Source organism: Ixodes scapularis, unplaced genomic scaffold (assembly GCF_016920785.2).
Source record: "Ixodes scapularis isolate PalLabHiFi unplaced genomic scaffold, ASM1692078v2 PGA_scaffold8__174_contigs__length_109621045, whole genome shotgun sequence".
Classification (NCBI taxonomy): domain Eukaryota; kingdom Metazoa; phylum Arthropoda; class Arachnida; order Ixodida; family Ixodidae; genus Ixodes; species Ixodes scapularis.
In genome coordinates, this window is record NW_024609883.1 from 589,935 (window position 1) to 612,325 (window position 22,391).

A 22,391-nucleotide genomic window follows, 5' to 3' on the forward strand; every position below is an offset into this window, starting at 1 on the left:
TGATGCCTATTTTTCCATATGGCCTATAACCTCATGTAAATAGCGGTTGAAAATCAGCTGTTAATAAATACATGTTCTCAATGGCTGCATATCTACTCTCATTCATCAACGCTCCTGCGAAGTATACATTTTTATTATAGTACTCAACATTACAAGACGAACAAATGACATAATTAAAGGGATGTGAAACATAAATGTAAGCAAAAGAAACAAGTCACAGAAGTAGCCCTACAGCCCAACATGCACCACCATCTCCACTTTAGCATTTAAAGAGGACTGCACTGAAAAAGAAATTCCTGGCAGACTTCGACATTAAACCGTTAGCACAAAGATATGCGATAGATGCCATATACATATTCAAAACCATCACAAAGAAAAATAACTGAGTACCCTTTTTCACCCTGAAGTCACAAATCCTAGGTCCCGGTTGCCTAAGAATGTAATGAGGTTCTGTTCTGTTGAATTATTTCGTAAGGATTGGTGGCTGAAGATTCACCAGTACACAGCAGATGCGCACAATGTCGGTCATGCTAGAAATAAGTTCAGTGGGGACTCTGTTGTCCAGAACATTGAAAATATTTATCCTTTGAATAGCTCTCTCAACGTGAATTCCTCCATTTCAGCAGACGTAAACTGCAACTGGCCTTTTGAGAAGGGGGGAAACACCATGACTCCATGCTTGCTCTCAACTGGTGCTTTGATCCCCGGGAACCCTTTATCTGCAAGTACTACATCTCCTGGTTCTATACGCTCTAAGAACCCCGAGTCAATGGTTATGTAGGTGTCCGAGCTCCGGCCCCCATACGCCTGTGAGACAAATGAAACGGTTCCGTTGGGGAGAATGGCTATGAGAAACTTCAATGTGTGACAGCCCTTGTAATTTGAGAACAGTGCCCGCTGCTGTTCTAAAGTCGCTGGAGTCTCCGTCCTCACCTCGGTGCAGTCAATTATGTAGCGGCACTTTGGGTAGTGTGCACCGAGGAAGAGGACGGATTTGGGATCCAGGAGCTTGTGGCACTGACCAGGTCCTTTAAAACAAAAAAAAAAAGAAAAAAAGATGCGGCTTGCTGTTGTCCTGTGCACACCGAACAGCACCCCAAGGCTCGTAAATGAAATCTCGAGCTTCAGTTTTAAAAGAAATATGAGCAGTTTGTTTTCAATGGAGATGTCATTCTCTCTCACAGCAATAGAACTGAGTAAATGGAGCAACAAAGCAAAGACACCCGTGCTCACTGAGCAGAGCTCCTCAAGAGCACCAGACTTTCCTACTAAAGAGTCATAACCAGCAAAGATGCAGCTCCGTCGGTCAGGCCCCACAGCTGTTGATGCGCATTCTGTAGCTGCTTCGAGGGCGACGCTTGTCATGATAGCATGGGTGACCTGAATGGAAGCATCCCCATCTGATGTCACGGACAAGAAGAGGTTGCAGGGTCCAACTTCGTCAACTCGTTCTGTCTGTGTGAACTGTGAAAACACCATATGCATGTATCAGTGGTCTACTGTTTCCACTGTTTCGCAGACAATCTGCTCTAACTAATTAGAAAAACTCCTACATAATCAGAAACAAAACGAATAGTGCAACCACTCTGTTTGCATGGAATGCATATGTCACTTGCTGGTAGTTTCCTATCTACAAAGCAATCTTGTAATTCAGACAACATTCAACAAAACAATGTTTCTGGCAAGTTGGGAGGGAACAGGTCACCTTGCGTGTGCACAGCAGTTCGGGAGTGATTAGATCCATAAGGCAATATAGTTTTATCAATATAGTTTGATGGCACTACCACAAAAAACTTTTCGGTATTGTCCGAATAACTCGTCTGCTTCATGTGACAGGGCAATCGTAGAACAATATTAATTTGTGAAAGTCGGAAGTCCAGAAAAACATATCGGACAAACTGGCTCACCGCATTCACAGCATGCATAGAATCTCCCTCTTGCAGTGGTGGTTCAACACTGGTGGCCTGGTCGTCCTCACTGGTTGAGTGATCGGCTACAGTGGTCGAGGGCCCGGCATCTTCCGTACTTGAGGATGCAGGTGTTGAAGGGCTACCCGATTGTGTCCTGCTCTTTTTTTGCCAGCTCGAGAAGAAATAAAAACACTGTGTTTCGGGATGTGATATTAGACCTTACAAACAAAGCTAAAAAAAATTTCTTTTTGCCTGGGCTCAAGTTGGGCAAGTTTGAAACTTGCAGCTAATTAAGTCCAGCCGATAAAATTCCATCGCTATCTTCGGGAGGCAAGAAACAAAACGTAAGCTCTTCACGTCCTCCACGACCTTCGATGCATTTCGCGAATAAAAGAAACGAAAAGGTTATCGCACCAGGTGCCAGTTACTAACCGTTAATATCTCTGTAGTTTAGTCTCCGTCGTCACGTTGTTTCTTGCCTTGTATGACGAGGGAAAAATCGTGGGAATGTAGGCAGGGTGGTGAGCGATGGAGCTCTTCTGGTTCCCAACGAAGTGGGCGCTGCAGATTCTAGTTTGCCGATTCGGGGGTTCCCACGAGTTTCCGTCTGCCCTGTGCACATAACAGTGACTTGCTGCACGAGCTAGAAACAAATCTTCCGCACAAAAAGCTAGCAAAGACGAAGAAAGTTGGCGCGAAAAACAAAACTGTCTTACGTTGCGCGCCGCACCGCTGCGATCCATTTGCGCCGGCGGTCCGCCTCGTACGGCTTGCCAGGAAATCGATAAAACTTCACGGCAGGGAGCTTCCCGGCTGTGTTGATGTAGCTGTTATGACAGTCGTACACGCAGCAATGCGTCGACGTACGTTCCTTCGGCCGCGATGCTGCGGACGCCATAACGAAACCAAAGACGAAGCCCGCGCCGTGCGAGAGCAGAACGACGGGAACGTACCAATAGTTCTCTTGCCCACCGGATGGCGCCACCAGTCTTTTTGAAACACGTCCGCACGGAGCCTATAGACCAGTGTCCGCGCCAATTCCAGGGCGCCGCCATGTTTATCTACGCTCGCGCCACCACGCGGAGAGAACTGGCAGGCAGGAGGGGGAGCCATAGAGTAATATACACAAGGTAAAGAGCGGAAACTCCCATAGGCCCCAGCGGCCCAGATAGACCAGTGACAGGTAGCGCTCCTAGCGGGCGGTATTAAGTATAATCTGATTCCGTTTCCGGTCAAGTTAGTTTCGGTTTCGGTTTGGGCGTTTCTGCTCTGCTTCTCCGGTACCCTTCTCTCTCTCTTTCCTCCCCGCCTCGCTCGCCTCTAGCTCCTTGACTCCCGAAGCCGCAGTTTTTTTTTTTTTTTTTTTTTTTTTAATATTGACTCACTTTTGCTTTATTTTTTACGATAGAGTCCGTGCAAAATGTGTCAAACAATATTTCAACTTACTTCACAAAGCAGAAGTATATATATGTCTTGTACTTTTTCTATTGTAAAGCATTGAAGTTACACAATTGCCGCATTGAATCCTGGCTGGTGGAGCATTTTGGGGTCAACAACAGTAAGTGGTTCGAACACATTTTATTGGACCACATTCATGTATACATGATTTACTTCAGAAGCTCTGTATGTTTTAAACGAAAGAGATCGATACTCACAAAAATAAATGAATATGAAGGACTTCGGCATATCGTACACTTCGTAATAGATCCTTAGCGGAACCAAGTTAACAACAGCTTTCCACGGAGAACATGCTGTATGATGCATTCACTTTCACGCCGACTCGGGTACGGGAAGTAAGTCCAAAAATAAATAAGACATCGCTATCATTACCAGTCATAAGAGTATTATAACAGTGCGAAGCACATGCCGGATAGTACAAATTCCCGATTTCCGGCAAATATAAAAAAACACCAATTTGCATAGCCTCAAACTCACTGCGGGCGAGCCATTACCAAACAATGAGAATTGTATTCGAAATCTGACAAGATTCAACCTCCCTAAACATTCCCCGAAATTGTTCAGAAAAGAAATATAGCTTCAGAAAAAAGCGGCTAAAAACAATGGACAGTGGACACAAAAGTGGATATATTTTGTTTCAAATATTTTTAGCCTCTATACACTATTTTCTATCGAAATTTTGTAGAAAGTGGACAAATATTTTTGTTAGGGAGCCGTGATACACATTCGCTGGAAACAGGGGAAACAAATATTTGGAGAGCAAGCTGCACCGCCCACTTAATAAGCGCTTTTTGTTTTTGGTTTGGCAACCGCCTCTGTTAATACACTATTAACAGTTAAACCTGTCTCGTTCTTACTAGCCACTGAAGAGTGCAACCGAACTTTGTCCAAATTCCGGTTAAGAAATCAAACATGTCAACACAAGCGTATTCTGCAAAACAAGTTTAAAAACCATTTGTGCTACTCCTCTGGGCAAAGGCTAAAACCACCCAGACCTCAAAGTGTGCTATACAAGGCGGCACACACTCCTCGAACATGTGTCACACTCCTTATTATGGAAAGAAAGTGATTTCCTAGTTGCTGAATGAAATGAAAGGCAGCCTGTGATGGTGCTACTAAGTTCCCAAAGAATTTTCCAGACACGTGGTATGCTTTAGGAACAAGACAGTACTGGTGAGGCCTGGTCAAGTTATTAGACTCATCCGATAGCAGCTGAGAACAGCCACAGCTATAAGTTGTCTGTTCAAGCAAAAGCTTGATCAAATAGCCGCAAACGTAATAAAAAAGTGGACGAGTCATCAATTATGTTAAACCTGATGCCTGATGCCAGCTCAGAAATATCCTCTAGTGGCGGGAAGTTATCAATTGGAAGACATTCCACAATGTCTGAAATTAAACTTTCATGGTGCGAAGATATTTGCAACTCCTTTAGGCGGTCAGCCTTGTAATCCTCTACGTTTTCATTGTCCGACAGTTTGAACAGTTTCTTTATCCAGAGGTGTTAGTCCTGAGGTGAACTGATGCACATTTGGGTTTGTGTTGCAGCCCAGCATTTGCTGTATATAGCTCCAAAAACGTTCTCAAGTGTGTCTTGCTGCAGGCGTCGTGTAAGTAAGAACTTAAAGTCATGGCTGCTTGAAAGCTCATCCCAGAGCATGAGGACACTTTTTATAGTAACTTGCCACCCAATGATAGCTTACGGCTGCCTCCTACTTTGGAACTGCCATGCTGAAATCCATACGAGTTACTGGTGGAGAAAATAAAATATTTCATATTCTCCCTTCAGAATGGCATGACGCAAATTCTGCCCTGTCTTCTTGAATTTTTCAGCTATTTAGAGAATCAAAAAGTATGCACATCCTATCACAGAAATAGGCTGTAGCCATGGCTGCCTCAGGAAGTTCCTTGGCATAAACAAGGGATATGATTGCAAGAAAGAGTGAGGCACTCAGCAGAGCTGGCAGTAATGCAATTACTGTAATGAAATTACAGTAATTTAATTACTTGTTCCATTAATTAGTAATGTAATTCATTACTTTTTGTAGCAGGTAATTTAGTAATGTAATGAATTACTACAGCGACGGTAATTGTAATTAAATTACCTAATTACTTTTTCGCACCAGGCATATTTTTTGTGTCCACAATACACAAGAGCGCTTTTCTTTTTATTTTACTTTTTCTTTTTCCTCTACACCTTTCCAAAAAACGCTCTTTGGCCACCGCTATGTTGCTGATGCTAATGCGGCTGGTGCGACTCTCGCGCCCGCTATCAGCTAGACATTTTCTGCCACTCTCTTGAACTGTGAAAACCCGCTCAGCGCGATTCTCTACCTATGTTTTGCGCTTTTGCATTCGACGTTTTCTGGCCCGTCTTGAAAGTTTCCGCTTACTTTTTCTGATGCATACTGCGTACCCTCTCTGTGTTATCTTCCACTGTGAGAAATAGGGCCGGTAAGTGCCTTCCATTCGAGCTTTTCTGCTCGACATTCTCGGGAAACGAAGGAGGGGAAGTAGGTCGAACTAAGGCCCCTGGTGGAACGGCCCTTGACGCGATTTTGCGAACAATGACAATTGTTCTCCCCCCTCCCAGAGATAATCCGCGTAGGGTCCTCAGTCATCTCCAAAAATAGTTGTCCGGGTTGGGGTGGGAAACGGATCAGTCCCGTGCGTTCCTCTGTCCATCGGTAAACATGCAACAGAGAGTTCTAGCTGTGTGCCATGAACTGTGTAAATAATGTAAATAAAGTTATCTGTAAAAGGAAGTTATCAATAGCTCCTTTATATTTAAAAGTATACAAAAGTAATGCGAAAGTAATGTCATTACTTTTAAAAGTAATTTGTAATGGTAATTAATTACTTTCTGGCTGTGGTAATTTGTAATGTAATTTAATTACATTTCAGCAATTTTCAGAAAAGTAATTAGTAATGTAATTTAATTACAAAATATGAGTAATTTGGCCAGCTCTGGCACTCAGTACCTGTGGGGCACAATTTTCTTCCATGTTACAGAAAGGTTCTTGAAAAAATATCTCTCAGTAAGCTTCGGAGCCAATCGCCAGCTCATCTCATGGATAGAACAATAAAGTTCAACAATCAAAGACCACTCAATGACCTCATTTCCAATGCAAAATTTGTGGGCTTGGAGATTGCTCTTGGTTGTTTTGGGAAGGTGCGGAACATCAAAGACAAAGTAAACGTGTTCGTTGTCAACTTCAAAAAATGGCTTATCACCACATACACCAAGCTTACGTTTGAAGCCCCCTAACCACATACCACAGCCTTTACTGTGAAGCCAACAGTCTTAAAGGGATACGGAATCGAAACTTGAAATATAGAGAAAACATCAAGAAATGAGTTCAATATGATCAGCTAAGCCTGTAATGAATAATCGCACGGTCGTATTTTGAGCAGATGGCTATATTTTATGCTCTAAATGCCGCGATTTTGGCTATCGCTTCAAAATCAGCCATGGAGGAGCGCGATGCATCTCGGGAGATCCGGCAGACGTCTTGACGTCATCATGCCTCGGACGACCAAGCGTACCGTAGTGACGAGTTTTGCCACTTGGAGGCGTCAACGCGTTACAATCTCGCTTTGTCGAAGTACCCAAGGGCTGTAGAGATCGCGGGGCCAGCACGCGCACCAAACCTGAGAACAACCGAAGCACGCGTTTGCACGTCGCGCGAGAGCTGAAACCAAGGTGGCTCACTTCGTTTTGGCTCTTTCCACCAAGACGCCTCGGTATTGCGTTCAGGCCTAGGCAATCTATACCAGTGAGCGGACATACCGCTGCGGCGCTGCTTTCAGAGGCATGTTGTCATCACGACATTCCATTGAAGCTTCATAACCAACTACCAGGTGGTTTTTGATTATCGTTTAATTCACTTTATAATATGTTTTCTTGCGTTTTGTAGCGCAATATTTATGTTTCTGTGGTTGTGCTGCTACCTGCGTCGTGTTGAAACAAAGAAATGAGCTCCAGAATTTGGTTTCCGTACCCCTTTAAGCGCCTGCTAGGACTATAGCGTATTTCTCACGTCGATCCATGTTCGGTCACGTGAAGGGAGCCGCCGGAGTAACAGGAAATGACGTTCCGCTGTCAGACGTGTCCCCTCAGTGAGGAGGCCTGCGTCAGGGTGCGGCTCGCACCGGTCCAATCAGGACTTGCTGGAAACGGGAATTGGTGAGGTACCAGCCATAGGATATAAGTAACACATTATCTGTTAAAGAACCGAAGAAGCCATCGGGAATTGTTCGATTTCAGGAGTCCCGTCGTACAATATGACAAGAATCGCCGAGGGAGAGAGACGGGGAGAGGAAGAACGGCAGTCTTTATTGGGCTCGGCCCTGTTTGGCACGCGGTGCCGGGCGCGCCGCTTGGGCCGCGGGGCGCGTTGCTGCTCTCGCTCGGAGCCACGGCGGCCCTCAGTGGTCGTGCCGGAGACCCCTACGGGAAGGCCAGAAGGTCCGGAGAACAACTCTCTCGCTGGCTGGGGACTACGAACGGACTGGGATCTCGATCCAGGCATCCATGTTCATCACAGGCAAGCTGGAGCATGGAACCTCTGGATTGCTGCACCGGCGAGTGAACAGTCCTGGTCAGTCAGGCTTCGAAGATTGATGTCAGCCAAGAGTTATTTGTGCACAGTTTACCTTTTTCAGTAGAACGAACACGTGTTCATACGATCCGGGTCCTCTACTTCTTATGTATTGGACCTGGGGGCTGCGTGAGCTCTCGGTGTCAAAGCTCATACCGGAAACGACTGCTGCGTCACCTTTTGGCGAACACTCGCATCCACGCGTAAGCTTCCTGCCTAAGCCTACCGTCAATATTGCTCGATGAATTAAAACAAATGATACTGCAGTCTAATACCCCATTCACACGGCACCGTAAAGGTACCTTTAACGTAGGTCCCTCAGCTGAATTTACCCTTAGGAAACAGAGTTCTTGATCACACGATAAATAAACGAAGCACTGTAAGTTGATGTCGATTGCATTCCTGCTAAACCGTGAGAGGAGCACGTGATAAACAATTATTCATCGAAATCGGGTTGACGCACACTTTTTGATTATTGTGTGTGAAATATCACATTTACAAACTAAATGTTATGTGTATTCGCTTTTGCGGCACTTTATTTTTTTCTTAGTATAGGGTCACACCTAAATCAGTCTTGCTTTAAAATGTCCGAACCCTCTGGCCGTACTGGACCTAAATCATCTGCGTTTACGAGTTTCCATTGTGAGGCGGGTGACCTTTTTCTGTTTAGCAGCTCCATTATTTCGCAAAGTTCTCACTGAAGTCCTGGGCGGGAGAGTTGGACGATTCGCCTACCTCGAAAAAGTGTTCGCAGTATTCCATCGCGTTCGGGTTCGTAGGAAACAGAGTTTTCCGCGTGCCGCCGCTGCTACTCGCTAGCTGGAGTATGCATTCTTTGTCAATGTATTATTCCATCACATTTCTGTTCACAATGATTTGATAATTTGCTATTTATATGTATTCAATTTGTTATAATGCATTCAACAAAATATATTTATCTATCTGCGATATTATTTTGAGTTCGTGGGCCCGAGGCTACTCCCTGTAGCTGTAAAGAAAGCTTGGCGAGTTCCGTTTAGCACAGGACCTCCCGTAGGGAAAGGGACCTTTATGCGCCGGTCGATCACGATCTCCAGCTCCCTCTACTACAGGTACTTGTGCCAAAGGTGCCTTTACGCTGCCATGCGAATTGGGTATAACTCAAGGTAGCTTAAATTGTGCGCGTGTTTCTGGACAGGCATACACCACTCGTAACGCTGTCTCACACAATAGCGTTTGGGTGCGCTAGAGCCCGTTGCATTCCCTCGTACCGCTTACGAGGAGAGGAAACACTCCAAACGGGTGCCATGCATCGGGAAGGATCGGATTTGCGTATAACTATTCTCGGTAACAGGCCAAAAAATCAATATAATCCCGCCCCGCTGAGCCTTATTTGGCCCTTCCGCTGTCCAGAACATAGTCTCCCAGAAACGCCGCTATCCTTTCCCAAAAATTTAATGTTAAGCCATTAAAAATTTCATCTGAAGCTTTAAACGGCTATAAGGTTGAAGGTTCATTGAAAGGAGTTTCGTATTAAGGAAAAAAAGTATCGTCTATTAAAAATCATTGCATACCTTGCATAGGGCAACAAGGGCAACAACAAAATTAAACATTCCGTTTGGTGAAAATAAATGTGAGTAGTATAGTTTTCTCAGATAAAAAGATATTATCTATTTTAGTTTAATAGTCTTCATAAACCAATGGTCATAAATTTGTCAACACAGCAAATCTCCGCTTCTCGGGTTTTTACAAGTCAGCACGCCAGTTTTGCATCTCCGCCTTCTGTCAAATATCTCAACGAGTTAACATCAGAATGCGATTGTTCCTTGTCGTGCGAGCCCGATGAGGGCTATTCGTCTATACCAAGGCACAAGTCCTTCCAGAAGAACAAAATGCCCGGTCGTATCCTCGGCAACTAAAACAGCTGCTGAATCAGAATGCTTGTGTTGAGTTGCGGAGTGGGCACATAAAGCCATTTGTGAAGGACGCGTGCAAGGATGTCGGCGATCTGCTCTGTGCCAGCGATCGGACCGCAATCAACATTGGGAAAGAGGTGAAGTCAAACAACGAAAGCTAGGCGACATCTTCTTGGAATCGTCCAGCAAGTGATGATAAGAAGCGGAGCAGCATCATTCATGGCACGTTTGCGTTGTGTGCTTTGAGGTTGTGCGTACACCGATGCTTCCGGAGAAACGATATTCCCGCGGTCGCGAATATAGGAACCGAATGTCGCGCAAGTGATAGTCTTCCCTCACTGGAGCCCTGTTAGGTGCCTCATCATCTCCGATAAATTGTTTCCCGGCGTAAGAAGAGGGAGAAAGACTATTGTTCGATCAAACGAGAAGGCGTCCTCGCGCGGCCGCAGAGGTACGAGTTTGGTACAGAGAGAAGAAAATCGGAAGAGTTCCTATCTGGACCAGACATTGTAAGGTCAGGGTACGCAACATCAAGGTTGATGGTTCACATAACCGTCACTTCGTGCCACGACGCCTCCATGTGAGGACTCACGACGTGTCTGAGAGAGTCATCGGGGAAGGGCCAACGCCTGATCGTGACCCACATCGGCAGCAAGAAAGGCTTCTTTCATGGTGGCCGGGATGACTCGTGGGCAACAAGAGGGGATTATCATAAAACAACAACAAAAAAAAAAGACGGCAACTGCTTTGTGAGCTGGTTTGCAGTAGCCCTGGAGAAGATGCCCAAGGGGTGTGTGCACGTTATGTACAACGCTCCTTACCAGTCCCGGAGAGAGCAAGCGGTGCCGAAGACTGTTTCCCGTAAGGAAGTAATTTAGAAGCGGCTATCGCCCAAAGCACTTCAATGGTGCTACAAAGATGTCGAAGAAACGACTCCTTGGTAATGTTTTATTAATAAAACAACGTTTCGTGAGGTACCGTGTTGACGCTGATCCCGATAGCGCTGGCTGGACTGTGGTAAAACTCATACCGACAACTGTGATATCAACACCATTGAAATCACCATGGCTCAAATAAAGAATAATGTTGCTGTGTGGGATGATACGTTCAAACTCGCGGACGTCAAGAAACTACACAGTGAAGAAGCTGCGAAGGTCACAACGAACAACTGGAACAGTGGAGTGAGACGTCGTTGAGGTGGAAGGAGAATTCAAGAAAGGCAGCGCTTCCAGTGTCCACATGGACTCTATCATCATCAGGCTGGATGATTACGACACCTCTTGGAAAAGCGATTTGTCCGACGTCGAACTCCTCGAGAAATCCTGATATCATCACCAAAGAGGAACGTTGCTGAATGCTCACTACCGTACTTTCCTTACAATACATGCCTAAAAATTTTACATGTCGCGGACTATCTACAAGTGCAGACTGAAGAAATATTTGCTTTTCCAGATCGTGCAATACAACAAGACAGGGCGGTATTTTCTAAATGAAAGTCTTTATTATTAAGGATTTATGCATCATTCAATTTTATTTATCAGCTAAAAAAGCAGGTATTTCTCAATGAACAAACGACAAACTTTCTTTGTTCCGATTAGGCAGCAGGCGTAAACAACGTAAGAAGCTTTGTTTTTAAAGCAAATTTTGATCCTGCGTACTTTGTTTTGGCGGAAAATACGGTAGTTGCAAAGTCAAGTTTAAAAGTCTTAAACCATCACATATGACATAACTTAGCGAGGGACTCAGTATGAATGTCAACCACCTTGAGATTTTTTTATGTCTAACGAAACCCTCAGTTATACGGCAAGCACTAAAGGGAAAGCCAGTGCTTACTCTTAGCGCTTGGAACGCTCCCTGAAGTGCGCACGGTTCAACGTAAACCAGACGCGACACTCTTATTGTGCGTAACCTTGTGCCTTCCACTTCTTCTCTGTGATGAAGTCAAGATGGAGCTAGACAAGTTTCGAGTGAAGAGTGTGACTTATCTTATTGAAAGCTCCACAGACTCATGAACTCGCTTGATCGCCGTCACTGCGGTCTCGGGACAACTACAGGCACTGTGTGAGCCTGAACCGCCTCGGCTAGGCGGTTATCCGGAAATGTTTTGTGCTACCTACCGTGAAACTATGATTCAGGTCCTGGAGGAGCCATTTTCGATAAGTTCCACTCTACATCCACATTTTACCGGGTTAGGCTGTTGTTCGGGTTCCACAACTGTACCAGCATTATAACCGCGTTTGTCCGGTGCTGATTTCGTCAGGTGCCGGTTGGGATCACGCCTGCACCGGAATACTTTGAAAATCAAATGTCGCGTATCCTTGGAAGCTAGTCGCAGGTTGTCAACATTATATTCGACATTTTGCTTTTCATTAGGGCAGGTTTAGAACATGACTTTCGTCAACGAAAATTCCTTCATCGCTTGTTAAAGGCAGGCGTCACCCTCAACCGAAGACAAGTGGTCACTAGACATCAGGAACTTCAAGTTCTTTGGCGTCGTTATCAGCATTAAGGCGCATTCGTTTATATGCTGAGAAGGTCTCGGCAATCCAAATCGTGTCTTCGTCTGGCGGCGTCGCGGGCGCTTGGCGTATGCTGGGCATCCTTAACCACATCGGGAACACCCTGTCTAACGTTTCAGAAGTAGTTACACAGCGTCGCGGTAATTTCTGAAGCACCAAGTCGAATTACACGGCTGTTACCCCAAACGCCTTCACGTTTGAGAAACGTAGCGCCGCAGTCACCGGGTACGGCTTCGTGTCATCGTGGTCATACTACTCGCACGCAGCCGTAGGCAGTGATGCCCACAAACATTTCATGTATTCCCACGGAAACTAGTTCGAAGAAAAGTTATACCACCACAAATTTTAGTTTTTAGGCACCGCCTTCCTCAATCTGCAAATTGCGGTGGGATCAGTTACAGAAATCCACTGAAGAGGTTACTACTTCTGGTGCATTGTCTCAGCGGCGCACGTCAAACATTTTGTTGGCTATACCGTCGCTGCACTGGTTCATACGTCAACGCAAAGTACCAGAAGCTATAGCAGATAGAGTCTCAACTTTTTAAAATAAACTTGGGTAGGTACAGACCATAAGAAAGGACTGAAAATAGCAGCTTAAAACCGGCGTCTTTTGAGCTTTGTTGCTAGGTAGACATCGCCATATTTGAACGTTTGGTCGTACAATGGGATCAGCCAGGCTGGAACGTCGATGACGTGACTGAAACGACTTGATGTGATTGACAGTCGGAGTGATATGAATCCCCCTCAGGGACATTTCTCACTGAGTTATTAACATGTCACCAAATATAGAATGAAGGTTGTGTATAATTTGTGAGGAGAAATCAACGGACTATGCATAGGCACGAGTATATTATAAGATTCTAAATATATTGGAAGCCACGGTAATAATAACCCGCGAAAAATCTACAAATATATAGAATATTGATTCTACATATTCTACGTCTAATACTAAAAATTCATATTTAGAACGAAATCCAAGGCAAAATAATGGATGGCCCGAGTGTGCGAGTATGTTCTCTCGTCTTAAGTGGCTGAGAAGGAGCTCAATTAACTCGAGCTTTCTCAAACGCGCATGTGCGAACCTGACTATGAGAGTGCACAAGCGAAGAGAAAACATTGGCATGGTTGGACAAATACCTATTTTGTGGACTCCCTTCCTTGAATTCCTGAGTATTAGGGGGGTGCAATAATAGACCCTTTTGAACAGCCCATCGAGCGACATCGAGTTGTGATTGTACCCTCGGCAAACGCAGCACTCGTTTTCGTTACTGGCTGAGCCGAGCTCATTCCGAACGCTGCCCTCCATTTCAATTCATGTTAGGTGTCTCGCCACTCACGGACCCAGAGAATTTACGCAGCAACTCCTAGATGGTCCTCAGGCTTGAAAACGTTCTATTCAGTCGCCCTAAATTGACTGAGAATGGTGCTGCATGGTCATACGCATCTTGTCATTGTCACTCTTGTTGTAGGTAATATTAATTATACTACCAACGAGTGCATGCGAATCAATCGCACTCCATTAAGCATTTTTGGTGTCCACTATTGTCACGCTTACATTCCGTACATTGAACGTCACACTCACCTGTCCGAGATGGTCCTGAAGACGTATCTCTGTGCTGATTGGTGACCGATGCTGTTGTCGCATATGATTTTCGAAAGGGTTGTCCTTCTCAGTTCTGTCAGCTGGGCTGCAATAAGTCATGTTGTTAGTGTTCACTAGCTTCGAGGTCTCATAAAACCTCCCTGCAGCCAAATCTACATCCGAGGGGAAACATTTCTTCTGCAGGTACGCTTGTGACACAAACGTGCTCTCTGTAGCTGGCGTAAATACCATTTTCTGCAGGTTCTTTTCCAAAGGGACTCAAGTGTACGACCGCATAGGACCATCAGAAGTATGGGGTAATAATCTAGATATAGCTTGGTAAGTTTTCCTAGATTTGTAAAGATTCTAATCTAGCATAACGCAAGTAGAGAATGGCAATACCAAAAATAAAAGAGAGCGAACGACAAGCTGCCTTTAGGAAAAATATGAGCCCTCCCCGTTCCGTCCTTATTGATTATTAATTCTTACACATCAATATGATATGTGCATGCTCAACCGGATATATTATTAAAATTCTCATCTATAGCTATGAGTAGATTAGAGCCCAATTGTCGGCAAAAAAAATTACCAAAACTAAAACAACATCAAAAACTGATCACACAACTTATTCCTTCGCTGTTCTTGCGAAGGAGTGCGTCGGGTGCACGCCTGAGTTTGGTAACCGAACGGTTCTGGGAACACATCATCAGCAATTTGGGCGTAAAATCATCGACACAGTCCTAATAAAAAAAAAAAACGAAAAAAGTAGCATCTTTGTCGCTTGCTTTGACAAGGCGTGAAATAAGATTTATGAGACCAGAACTATTAAAATTATAAACATGAGGAGTGGCGATAATAGCCCCTTCTCTTGTGAGAGAAACAAAGCTTGGTAAAGAGAAGACACGAGCGTGGTTGTCATAGCCAGAGGCCGGACTCCTGTCTCTAAGGCCATCCTCCGTTGTTATTTAAACCTAGATCCTGGTGAGTGAGTGATTTTTGTGTGCGCGGAAATAAACATTCCTTTTGCTCACTTAAGTGTGTGGTTGGCGTAGATGTTCTTCTTGTCTTTAATATTTATATTTTATATAATTTAAATTTCTGTTTTTACTCTTATATTTGTGTATGAAATACCCTAACACATAAGGCACTGCGCCATTGCTATGTTAATAAAGCTCCACATCCTTTCTGCGTAATTTCATAGGAAAAAATCTCGCAGCTTAAAACTCCAACGCCACTTTAAATCAACAGTGTGCTACCTAACTTATTGGTCACGACTAGATGTTTAGAAATTGTAAAAAGACGAGTATTTTTTAAACTTGGGAGGTTTGCGGGCTTTTTGTCTCCGTTTTCAAAATATATATTTTGTTATCATAAAGCTATCTTATTGTTCTTCCTGCATTGACGAGAAAACGGGGGTGGACCTGAGGAATCTAATGTATGGTGGCATTTTGACTCCCGTCGTATGATCGCATGTATGGGCGAAATAAATTTCATTTAAAATTAAAATAGTTGACCAGACAGCCGAGCAGGTCCACATACGACCCGGCGGCTGCCGAGGCTGCATCACCTGGGGTGAAGGAGCCGGCTTGGCCGCCGTGCTCGAAGTAGTAGCGATCCCCGTATTTGAGTCTCCAGAACTGGATGCCCAGGATGCAGCCGAAGGTGGGTCCCACAACGCCGCCGGGGAGAGAGTACTCCGACACACCACCCGTAAAAAGGTCAATGTCGTTCACATGCCTGCGTCAGAAGAAAACACACTACTGTGGACAGGGATTTTGTACGGATGAACATGCTGCTATGAACATCCGTCAAGGATGTTGCCAACTCTTCTACGGCGAAGGACGCTATGGGCGAGGGTTTGCAGCGGATCCCCTAGGTGCTGCGTGGCTTTTGTGGCTGAAAAAATTCTTCGCCAAATTTAGCGGGAGCCATTATTTGCTTAATTAGGTGGGAGTGGCTCTCAAAATTGACCAGGGAAATATTTATGCTAGAAGTAGTCTAGAATGTCCATCACTAAATTAGCGGGAAAGGTTTTCTCTAAATATGGTGGACACAGTTCCCCATTCCCGTGACATTTCGTTCCATTATGCCTTCACGGGAAACTCAGACGTTTAATGGCGTCATGCTTTCCGCGCGCGATGTGAGTGTATGTAGTCTGGCGGCAGAGTGCGCAATCTCGTATGGCGCCGCATTTGGTTCGTAAGAAAAGTACCCTAGAACGCTGTTATGCTCCGGTGGTGGTTTAAGCCGTTAGTGCAAGACTCCGCCAGAAGTCCATCTCAATGTAGAATTACATCAACTTAGGGTGCTAGCACAGAATCTACTCGATATAAACTGTACGACACTGCTTTAAATTGACATCACCTACGGAGGAGGAGAGAAGGATGGAGGGGAGGAGGAGGAAAGGAGGACGACCTCCGGAGGAGGAGGGGACGAGGGGTAGACAGGAGGAAGAGAGAAGGAGGAGAGGGTACGGAGCAGCAGGGGGGCATTCCTCCTTTTCTTCAAGAGCAGCACTCTACTCTCGCGTTACAGAGATTTGTAAACGTCTTTCATTTGTTAAGCGTAACTTTTCCGCAACCGAAACTGTTTCGCTACCACCTCCTCACCAACGGGACTATATTTCATGCCTTCGAAATTAATTGAGCCCACTGGTGTGAAAACAGTGATTAGAACTCTTAAGCCATCTCCCGCTCCTAACTACGATTTAATTAACCCCGAGATTTTGCTAATTATTAATTGTTATTTTTATTTTATACTGTCAAAGATTTTCCAACATACACTTCACAATGTTATAAAATATAAAAGCGCTAACAAAGACGAGGACAAAAAAGGAAGGCGAACAGGACGAGCGCTTACTCTCAACTAAACATTTATTTAAAAACAACTAAAGCAAACAACCTCCGACAAAAATACACTGAATCACTCAGTGGCGTCACTCATTACCACGTGTCAATAAAATCACTCTCTTTTTGGTGCAGAAAAATTGACGGCTTGCTAACGCAGCCTTCAGTGCCCTCCTTCTTGATAGCATGCGCTTCAAGCACTTCTCTTGCAGTTTTTTTCACAAGCCCTCCCCACGATCGTGGTATTTTGAAAGTTGGGCTGGCACAGACAGTCTCTGCAATGAAGAGGCAAGTGTCCTCCAGGTGTTGAGCGCAAAGCCAGGTCATGCTCGCGCATCCTCTCATTTACGCACCGTCCTGTTTGGCCGATATACACCCTACCGCATCTCAGCGGTATTCTGTACACCAGGCCCACGTTACAATCTACAAATCTTTTAGCATGATTGACGCTGCATAAGCGCGCGTCGTTCTGTTTTCCTGAATCCGTGGCCATGATTGGGCCAACTTACACTGCGCCCAAAATTGGCTTTGCGCTCAACACCTGGAGGACACTTGGCTCTTCATTGCAGAGACTGTCTGTGCCAGCCCAACTTTCAAAATACCACGATCGTGTGGAGGGCTCGTGAAAAAGCTGCAAGGGAAGTGCTTGAAGCGCATGCTATAAAGAAGGAGGGCACCGAAGGCTGCGTGAGCCAGCCGTCAATTTTTCAGCTTCAAAAAGAAAGTGATTTTATTGACGATGATGAGTGACGCCACTAAGCCATTCAGTGTATTTTTGCCGGAGGTTGTTTGCTTTAGCTGTCTTTAAATAAATGTTCAGTTGAGAGTAAGCGCTCGTCCTGTTCGCCTTCCTTTTCGCCCTCGTCTTTGTTAGCGCTTTTAAATTTTATATCATGAACCAACTAGCCCGCTTCGCCACTTTAGTTCACTCCACAATAATTGTCTTCCTGCTGAGCGGAAGGTCGGGAAGGTGATTTCACTTCATAAATCAGGTAACAAGCATTCCCCATGTAATTCTCGACCTACTTCTCTTAGCAGCATCGCATGTGGAAACCTTAGAGCACATTACTTTTTTGAACTTGGCTAATTTTCGTGAGTCTGATTTGTTTTCCACATTTTCAGAACACGGCTTTCAAAAATCCTATTCATGCGAAACACAACAGGTATCCTTCACGCATAAGCTAACTGTTATTCTCGAGCACTCTTTTTTAGCCGATTGCATTTTTTTAGATATTCCAAAGGCGTTCCATACTGCATGTCACAAATTATTACTTAACATATTACAACTTAACCTCGACTCTAAACTTTTAGCATGGCTTTAATATCTTTAGGTTCATCCTTCAGAGGTTTTTTCGGCTAACAATCTAAACTCTGAGATAACCTGCTTTCGCTCCGGTGTACCGCGAGGTTCCGTGCTTGGTCCTCTACTTTTTCTTATCTATATTAACGATATACCTTATGGCGTCTCCCCTCGAATCCACATGTTCACAAACGACAGCGTAGTTTTAAGGGAAATTATTTGAAAGGATCACTTAACAAATCTTCAATCTGATGTTGACCCTATATTTTTATTGTGTGAAACTTGTTTTATTGATGTGAATATTAACAAATATAAATATTTCCTTTTTCCCGGAATAACTCAAGGATTCTCACTTCACTATATTGACAACCAGCCATTTGACGCCGCAATGTGTTATCAATCAATCAATGTCAATGTTTATGTTTTTTTCTTTATAACGATGTTGGTCTTTATATTTATACCAATCTGTCTTGGAACGTTCACACTGCATATGTAATTAAAAACGCTAAGAGAATGTTGCATATTAGCAACCCAACGTTTATCATTCATCCTAGTCTCTCAAACTAACACTGTAAAAAACACTAACTCGCCTCATCCTTGAATGTGTAAAATAAGTTTGGGATCGTTAATTAAAAGAGAAAACTTAATTTACGCAGTAGAAATGGTTTCAAATATCTCCGTTTTTTTTTGTACTCTTTTACAATGAAACAGCCAGCATAAGGACCACATAATTTAATATTGATTTATCATATCTAGCATCTCGCCGCAAAAAGTTAAGACTCTGTCTTTTTCTCAAGCTACCTTTGGGACAAACATATTTTCCGTCTCAATGCATTTAATCTCGAGTAGATCATTTTGATAAGGTCGGAGATCCATTCTCCAGAACTAATGGCTTATTTCAGTCATTTTTACCACGCAAATGTGGAGAGTGGAACCGCCTTCCTGCACCAACAGCAACCATCGAAGATGGCTGCTCCTGGATAAATAAATAGACTTCTGATAAGTGGATCAAGCAATGTTGAAGAATCAGAGGTGATTCCCGTGCGGGACGTAATGACAATATTACAACCACCGACATTATACAGGAGATCCATTCGTCTTTTTATCAGGATATCCAACACATATTTATGTTAAAATCTCCCCCAGCATAATTTTATACTTGTTCTCATTAGCAACTGAGATATGTGTCTCGGAAAAAAAATGTTGTACATCCACCCGGCGGTCTACGAAAGAGAGAGGATATGTTGCAATCCGCAAGCAAAGATAACGCTTCAAAATATTTCATTCCCGCATCAGAATTCTTCTAGCATTGAGCTGCAAGTTTTTTCCTAACCATTAGTGAAACATTGCCTCCACGACCAGCAATACCGACACCGCTTTGGCTTGTGGAGACAATGGAAAGACAAGGAATACCAAGCTAGCTTGAAAGCATGGCATTCGCAAATGTTAAAAACATAGCTTAATTGAACAAAGCTTATGTTCTCGATAAACAACGTATATTGAGACAAAAATGGACAGTATAGAAATCAAGTTACGTGTATGTATTTTCTTTTGAGCGACCCTAATATGACTGAATGAAAACCGACCTCTTGAGTAAAACTGCATGCCTGGACTTTGATGAAAACGTTCCGCTATATCTAGTAATTAATTCGTCAATAAAACTTAACATTCAAAAGTGTCTTCAAAAGACGAATTAGCAATGTAATATAGACGCGGGAAAAAAACAACGACCTTCAGACTAGGGAGAAAAAAGAGAAGACAACCTAAGTCACCTCTTTTGTCCCTTGTCTCAGAGTTCTTTTTTTATTATTACTATGATCAATCATTATTATGCATGCGCTGATGAACCCTAATTTCAGTAATATAGGCTTTTCGTACTAGATATAGCGGTTTTTTTTTAATTCGACCAGATTTATTACGGAAATTCCGTAAAAGATGCACTAATACGGTTTGCGCAGGTGAGTTATACGGCCAAGGGGACATTATGTGGTTGGCTGATCTTTGTGATAAGTCGGATAAGTAACTCAAATTTGTTAGATAACTTTTTTAATTAGTGAAAGCAGACATATGGTTTTAATAAGAAACTTAGAGGGCGTCATCGAAAACCGCCATATCAGCTCTTTTTAGAACGACTTGAAGCGGGTGGGAAACTCGGGGGCGCGCCAAAGTCACCACTCGTGAAGCAGGCGCAAAGGTAGCAGTGGTTGGAACGCTAGAATTATCAAATCATTCGCGTTCCGTCACTGCTAGCTTTTCGCCTGCTTTGCGAGTGGTAAATTTTGCGCGCCCCCGAGTTTCCCACAAGCTTCCGGTCATTCTAAAAAAATGTTGATTTAGTGGTTTTCGATAACGCTCTTTAAGTTTCTGATCGGGACCATATGTCCATTTTTAATAATAAAAATTGCATTAACAAATTTTAAATATTTAACTGGCTTATCACAAAGGTGAGCCACTCACATAATGTCCCCCTGTCGCATAACTGACCTGCACAAACCGTATTAGGGCAACTTTTAAGTATTGTTTGTAATAAATTTGCTCGAATTTAAACAAAAATCACCTGACTTAAAAGTAAACATTTGACAGAAGTCTGTCTCGTTGGGGAAATGATTATTAAAATACGACGACCAACCAATCCCTAAATCAGGGGCCCAACGTTTCGAAGCCGGTTCGGCTTCTTCTTCAGGGGCGACTATGGAGGAAAGGAGCCGCAATCTTCCTATTCCTCTATGACGGAGGCGAATGTGCATGATCCCATCTTCTTCCTCTTTGATCGTTTTTTGAACACAACTGGTGGAGTCCGTTCACATACACAGATGGCAGTGCACCAAGAGACCTATTAATGTTTGTTGGCGTGGTATGAATGTGCCAAGATTCAAGGAACAGCCTCCGGCGAGGATTAGTTTCAATGTCCAGGATACGTGTGTTTAGAAAGTCAATGCGGTGGTCATTTTTTTCACAGTGTTCAGCAACCGCGCTGCGCTCTTGATTGAAGTTGCGCACATCAGCCTTGTGTTGACAAATTCGTTCATGATAGTTCTTTGTTTCCCCGATGTACGAGGACGGGCACTCCGCGCAGGGAATCTCGTACCTCAAGAAGAACGGATACACAGGCAGCTTCATACACCGCATTGCCCGTCGTCAAAACCGCAGCCGACAACACCACCAGTCGCAGATTGATACGAAACGCCGGCCAACCACGCGCATCAGCGTCCCATACATCAAGGGAACAAGTGAAGCGCTGGCACGGGTGCTAGCAAAGGAGGGCATTCAGATGGCCCACAAGCCAATTTCAACCCTTGGACGCTTTATGCCACGACCAAAAGATCGGCCCCCTAAAGAGAAAGCGCAAGGTGTGGTGTACGAGATTCCCTGCGCGGAGTGCCCGTCCTCGTACATCGGGGAAACAAAGAACTATCATGAACGGATTTGTCAACACAAGGCTGATGTGCGCAACTTCAATCAAGAGCGCAGCGCGGTTGCTGAACACTGTGAAAAAAATGACCACCGCATTGACTTTCTAAACACACGTATCCTGGACATTGAAACTAATCCTCGCCGGAGGCTCTTCCTTGAATCTTGGCACATTCATACCACGCCAACAAACATTAATAGGTCTCTTGGTGCACTGCCATCTGTGTATGTGAACGGACTCCACCTGTTGTGTTCAAAAAACGATCAAAGAGGAAGAAGATGGGATCATGCACATTCGCCTCCGTCATAGAGGAATAGGAAGATTGCGGCTCCTTTCCTCCATAGTCGCCCCTGAAGAAGAAGTAGAACCGGCTTCGAAACGTTGGGCCCCTGATTTAGGGATTGGTTGGTCGTCGTATTTTAATAAAAATCACCTGGTATTCTAAATTAAGCAAAAGACGAGCAATGGCCAACACAGCATTTTGGGTTTGATATAGACATGTAGATGACCGTTCTTTTTTTTTTAGAGCTATTAGAACATACTTTATTGTTTATAGATTAATGCTTCCGTCCTTAAAGGGCAACTCCGGTCCAGACTTTCGATTTTGGGATTATGCTGTTTTTAGCGCAGTCAGCGTCCCTGAATTTCAAGGTGTAATATTTTCTGGTTATTGTGCGTAGTTTTAAAGATTTCGACGCTCAAAGTTTTGTTTGGGGCGCGGCAAATATAACCGAAACTTGCCGCTTGAGGCCCCGGAAACAGTGCAAATCAGCCGCTATGTAAACGTGACTTCAGGATCGTTCTCGTTCAACGAGTACGCAGGCTGAGCCGCATCTACCTCTGCTGCACTAGCCGTCTAAAGATAGGAGGT

The 22,391-nt window shown here is 44.1% G+C and overlaps 1 protein-coding gene and 1 pseudogene across 1 annotated transcript in view; both read right to left on the reverse strand.

Annotated features, from left to right (window-relative positions):
• Nucleotides 1-430: 430 nt before the first annotated feature.
• Nucleotides 431-2,808, reverse strand: LOC115330212 (annotated as a pseudogene).
• Nucleotides 2,809-7,680: 4,872 nt separating this feature from the next.
• The window catches only part of LOC8038365 (peroxidase), a 264,537-nt gene continuing 249,826 nt past the window's right edge, over nucleotides 7,681-22,391 (reverse strand). Inside the window, exons 10-12 of the mRNA XM_029989515.3 lie at nucleotides 15,530-15,699; nucleotides 13,963-14,068; nucleotides 7,681-7,941 (exon numbers count right to left, since the gene is read on the reverse strand). Coding sequence (XP_029845375.1) covers nucleotides 7,866-7,941; nucleotides 13,963-14,068; nucleotides 15,530-15,699 — 352 coding nt within the window. The 3' untranslated portion in view covers nucleotides 7,681-7,865. The remainder of the gene's footprint in view (nucleotides 7,942-13,962; nucleotides 14,069-15,529; nucleotides 15,700-22,391) is intronic.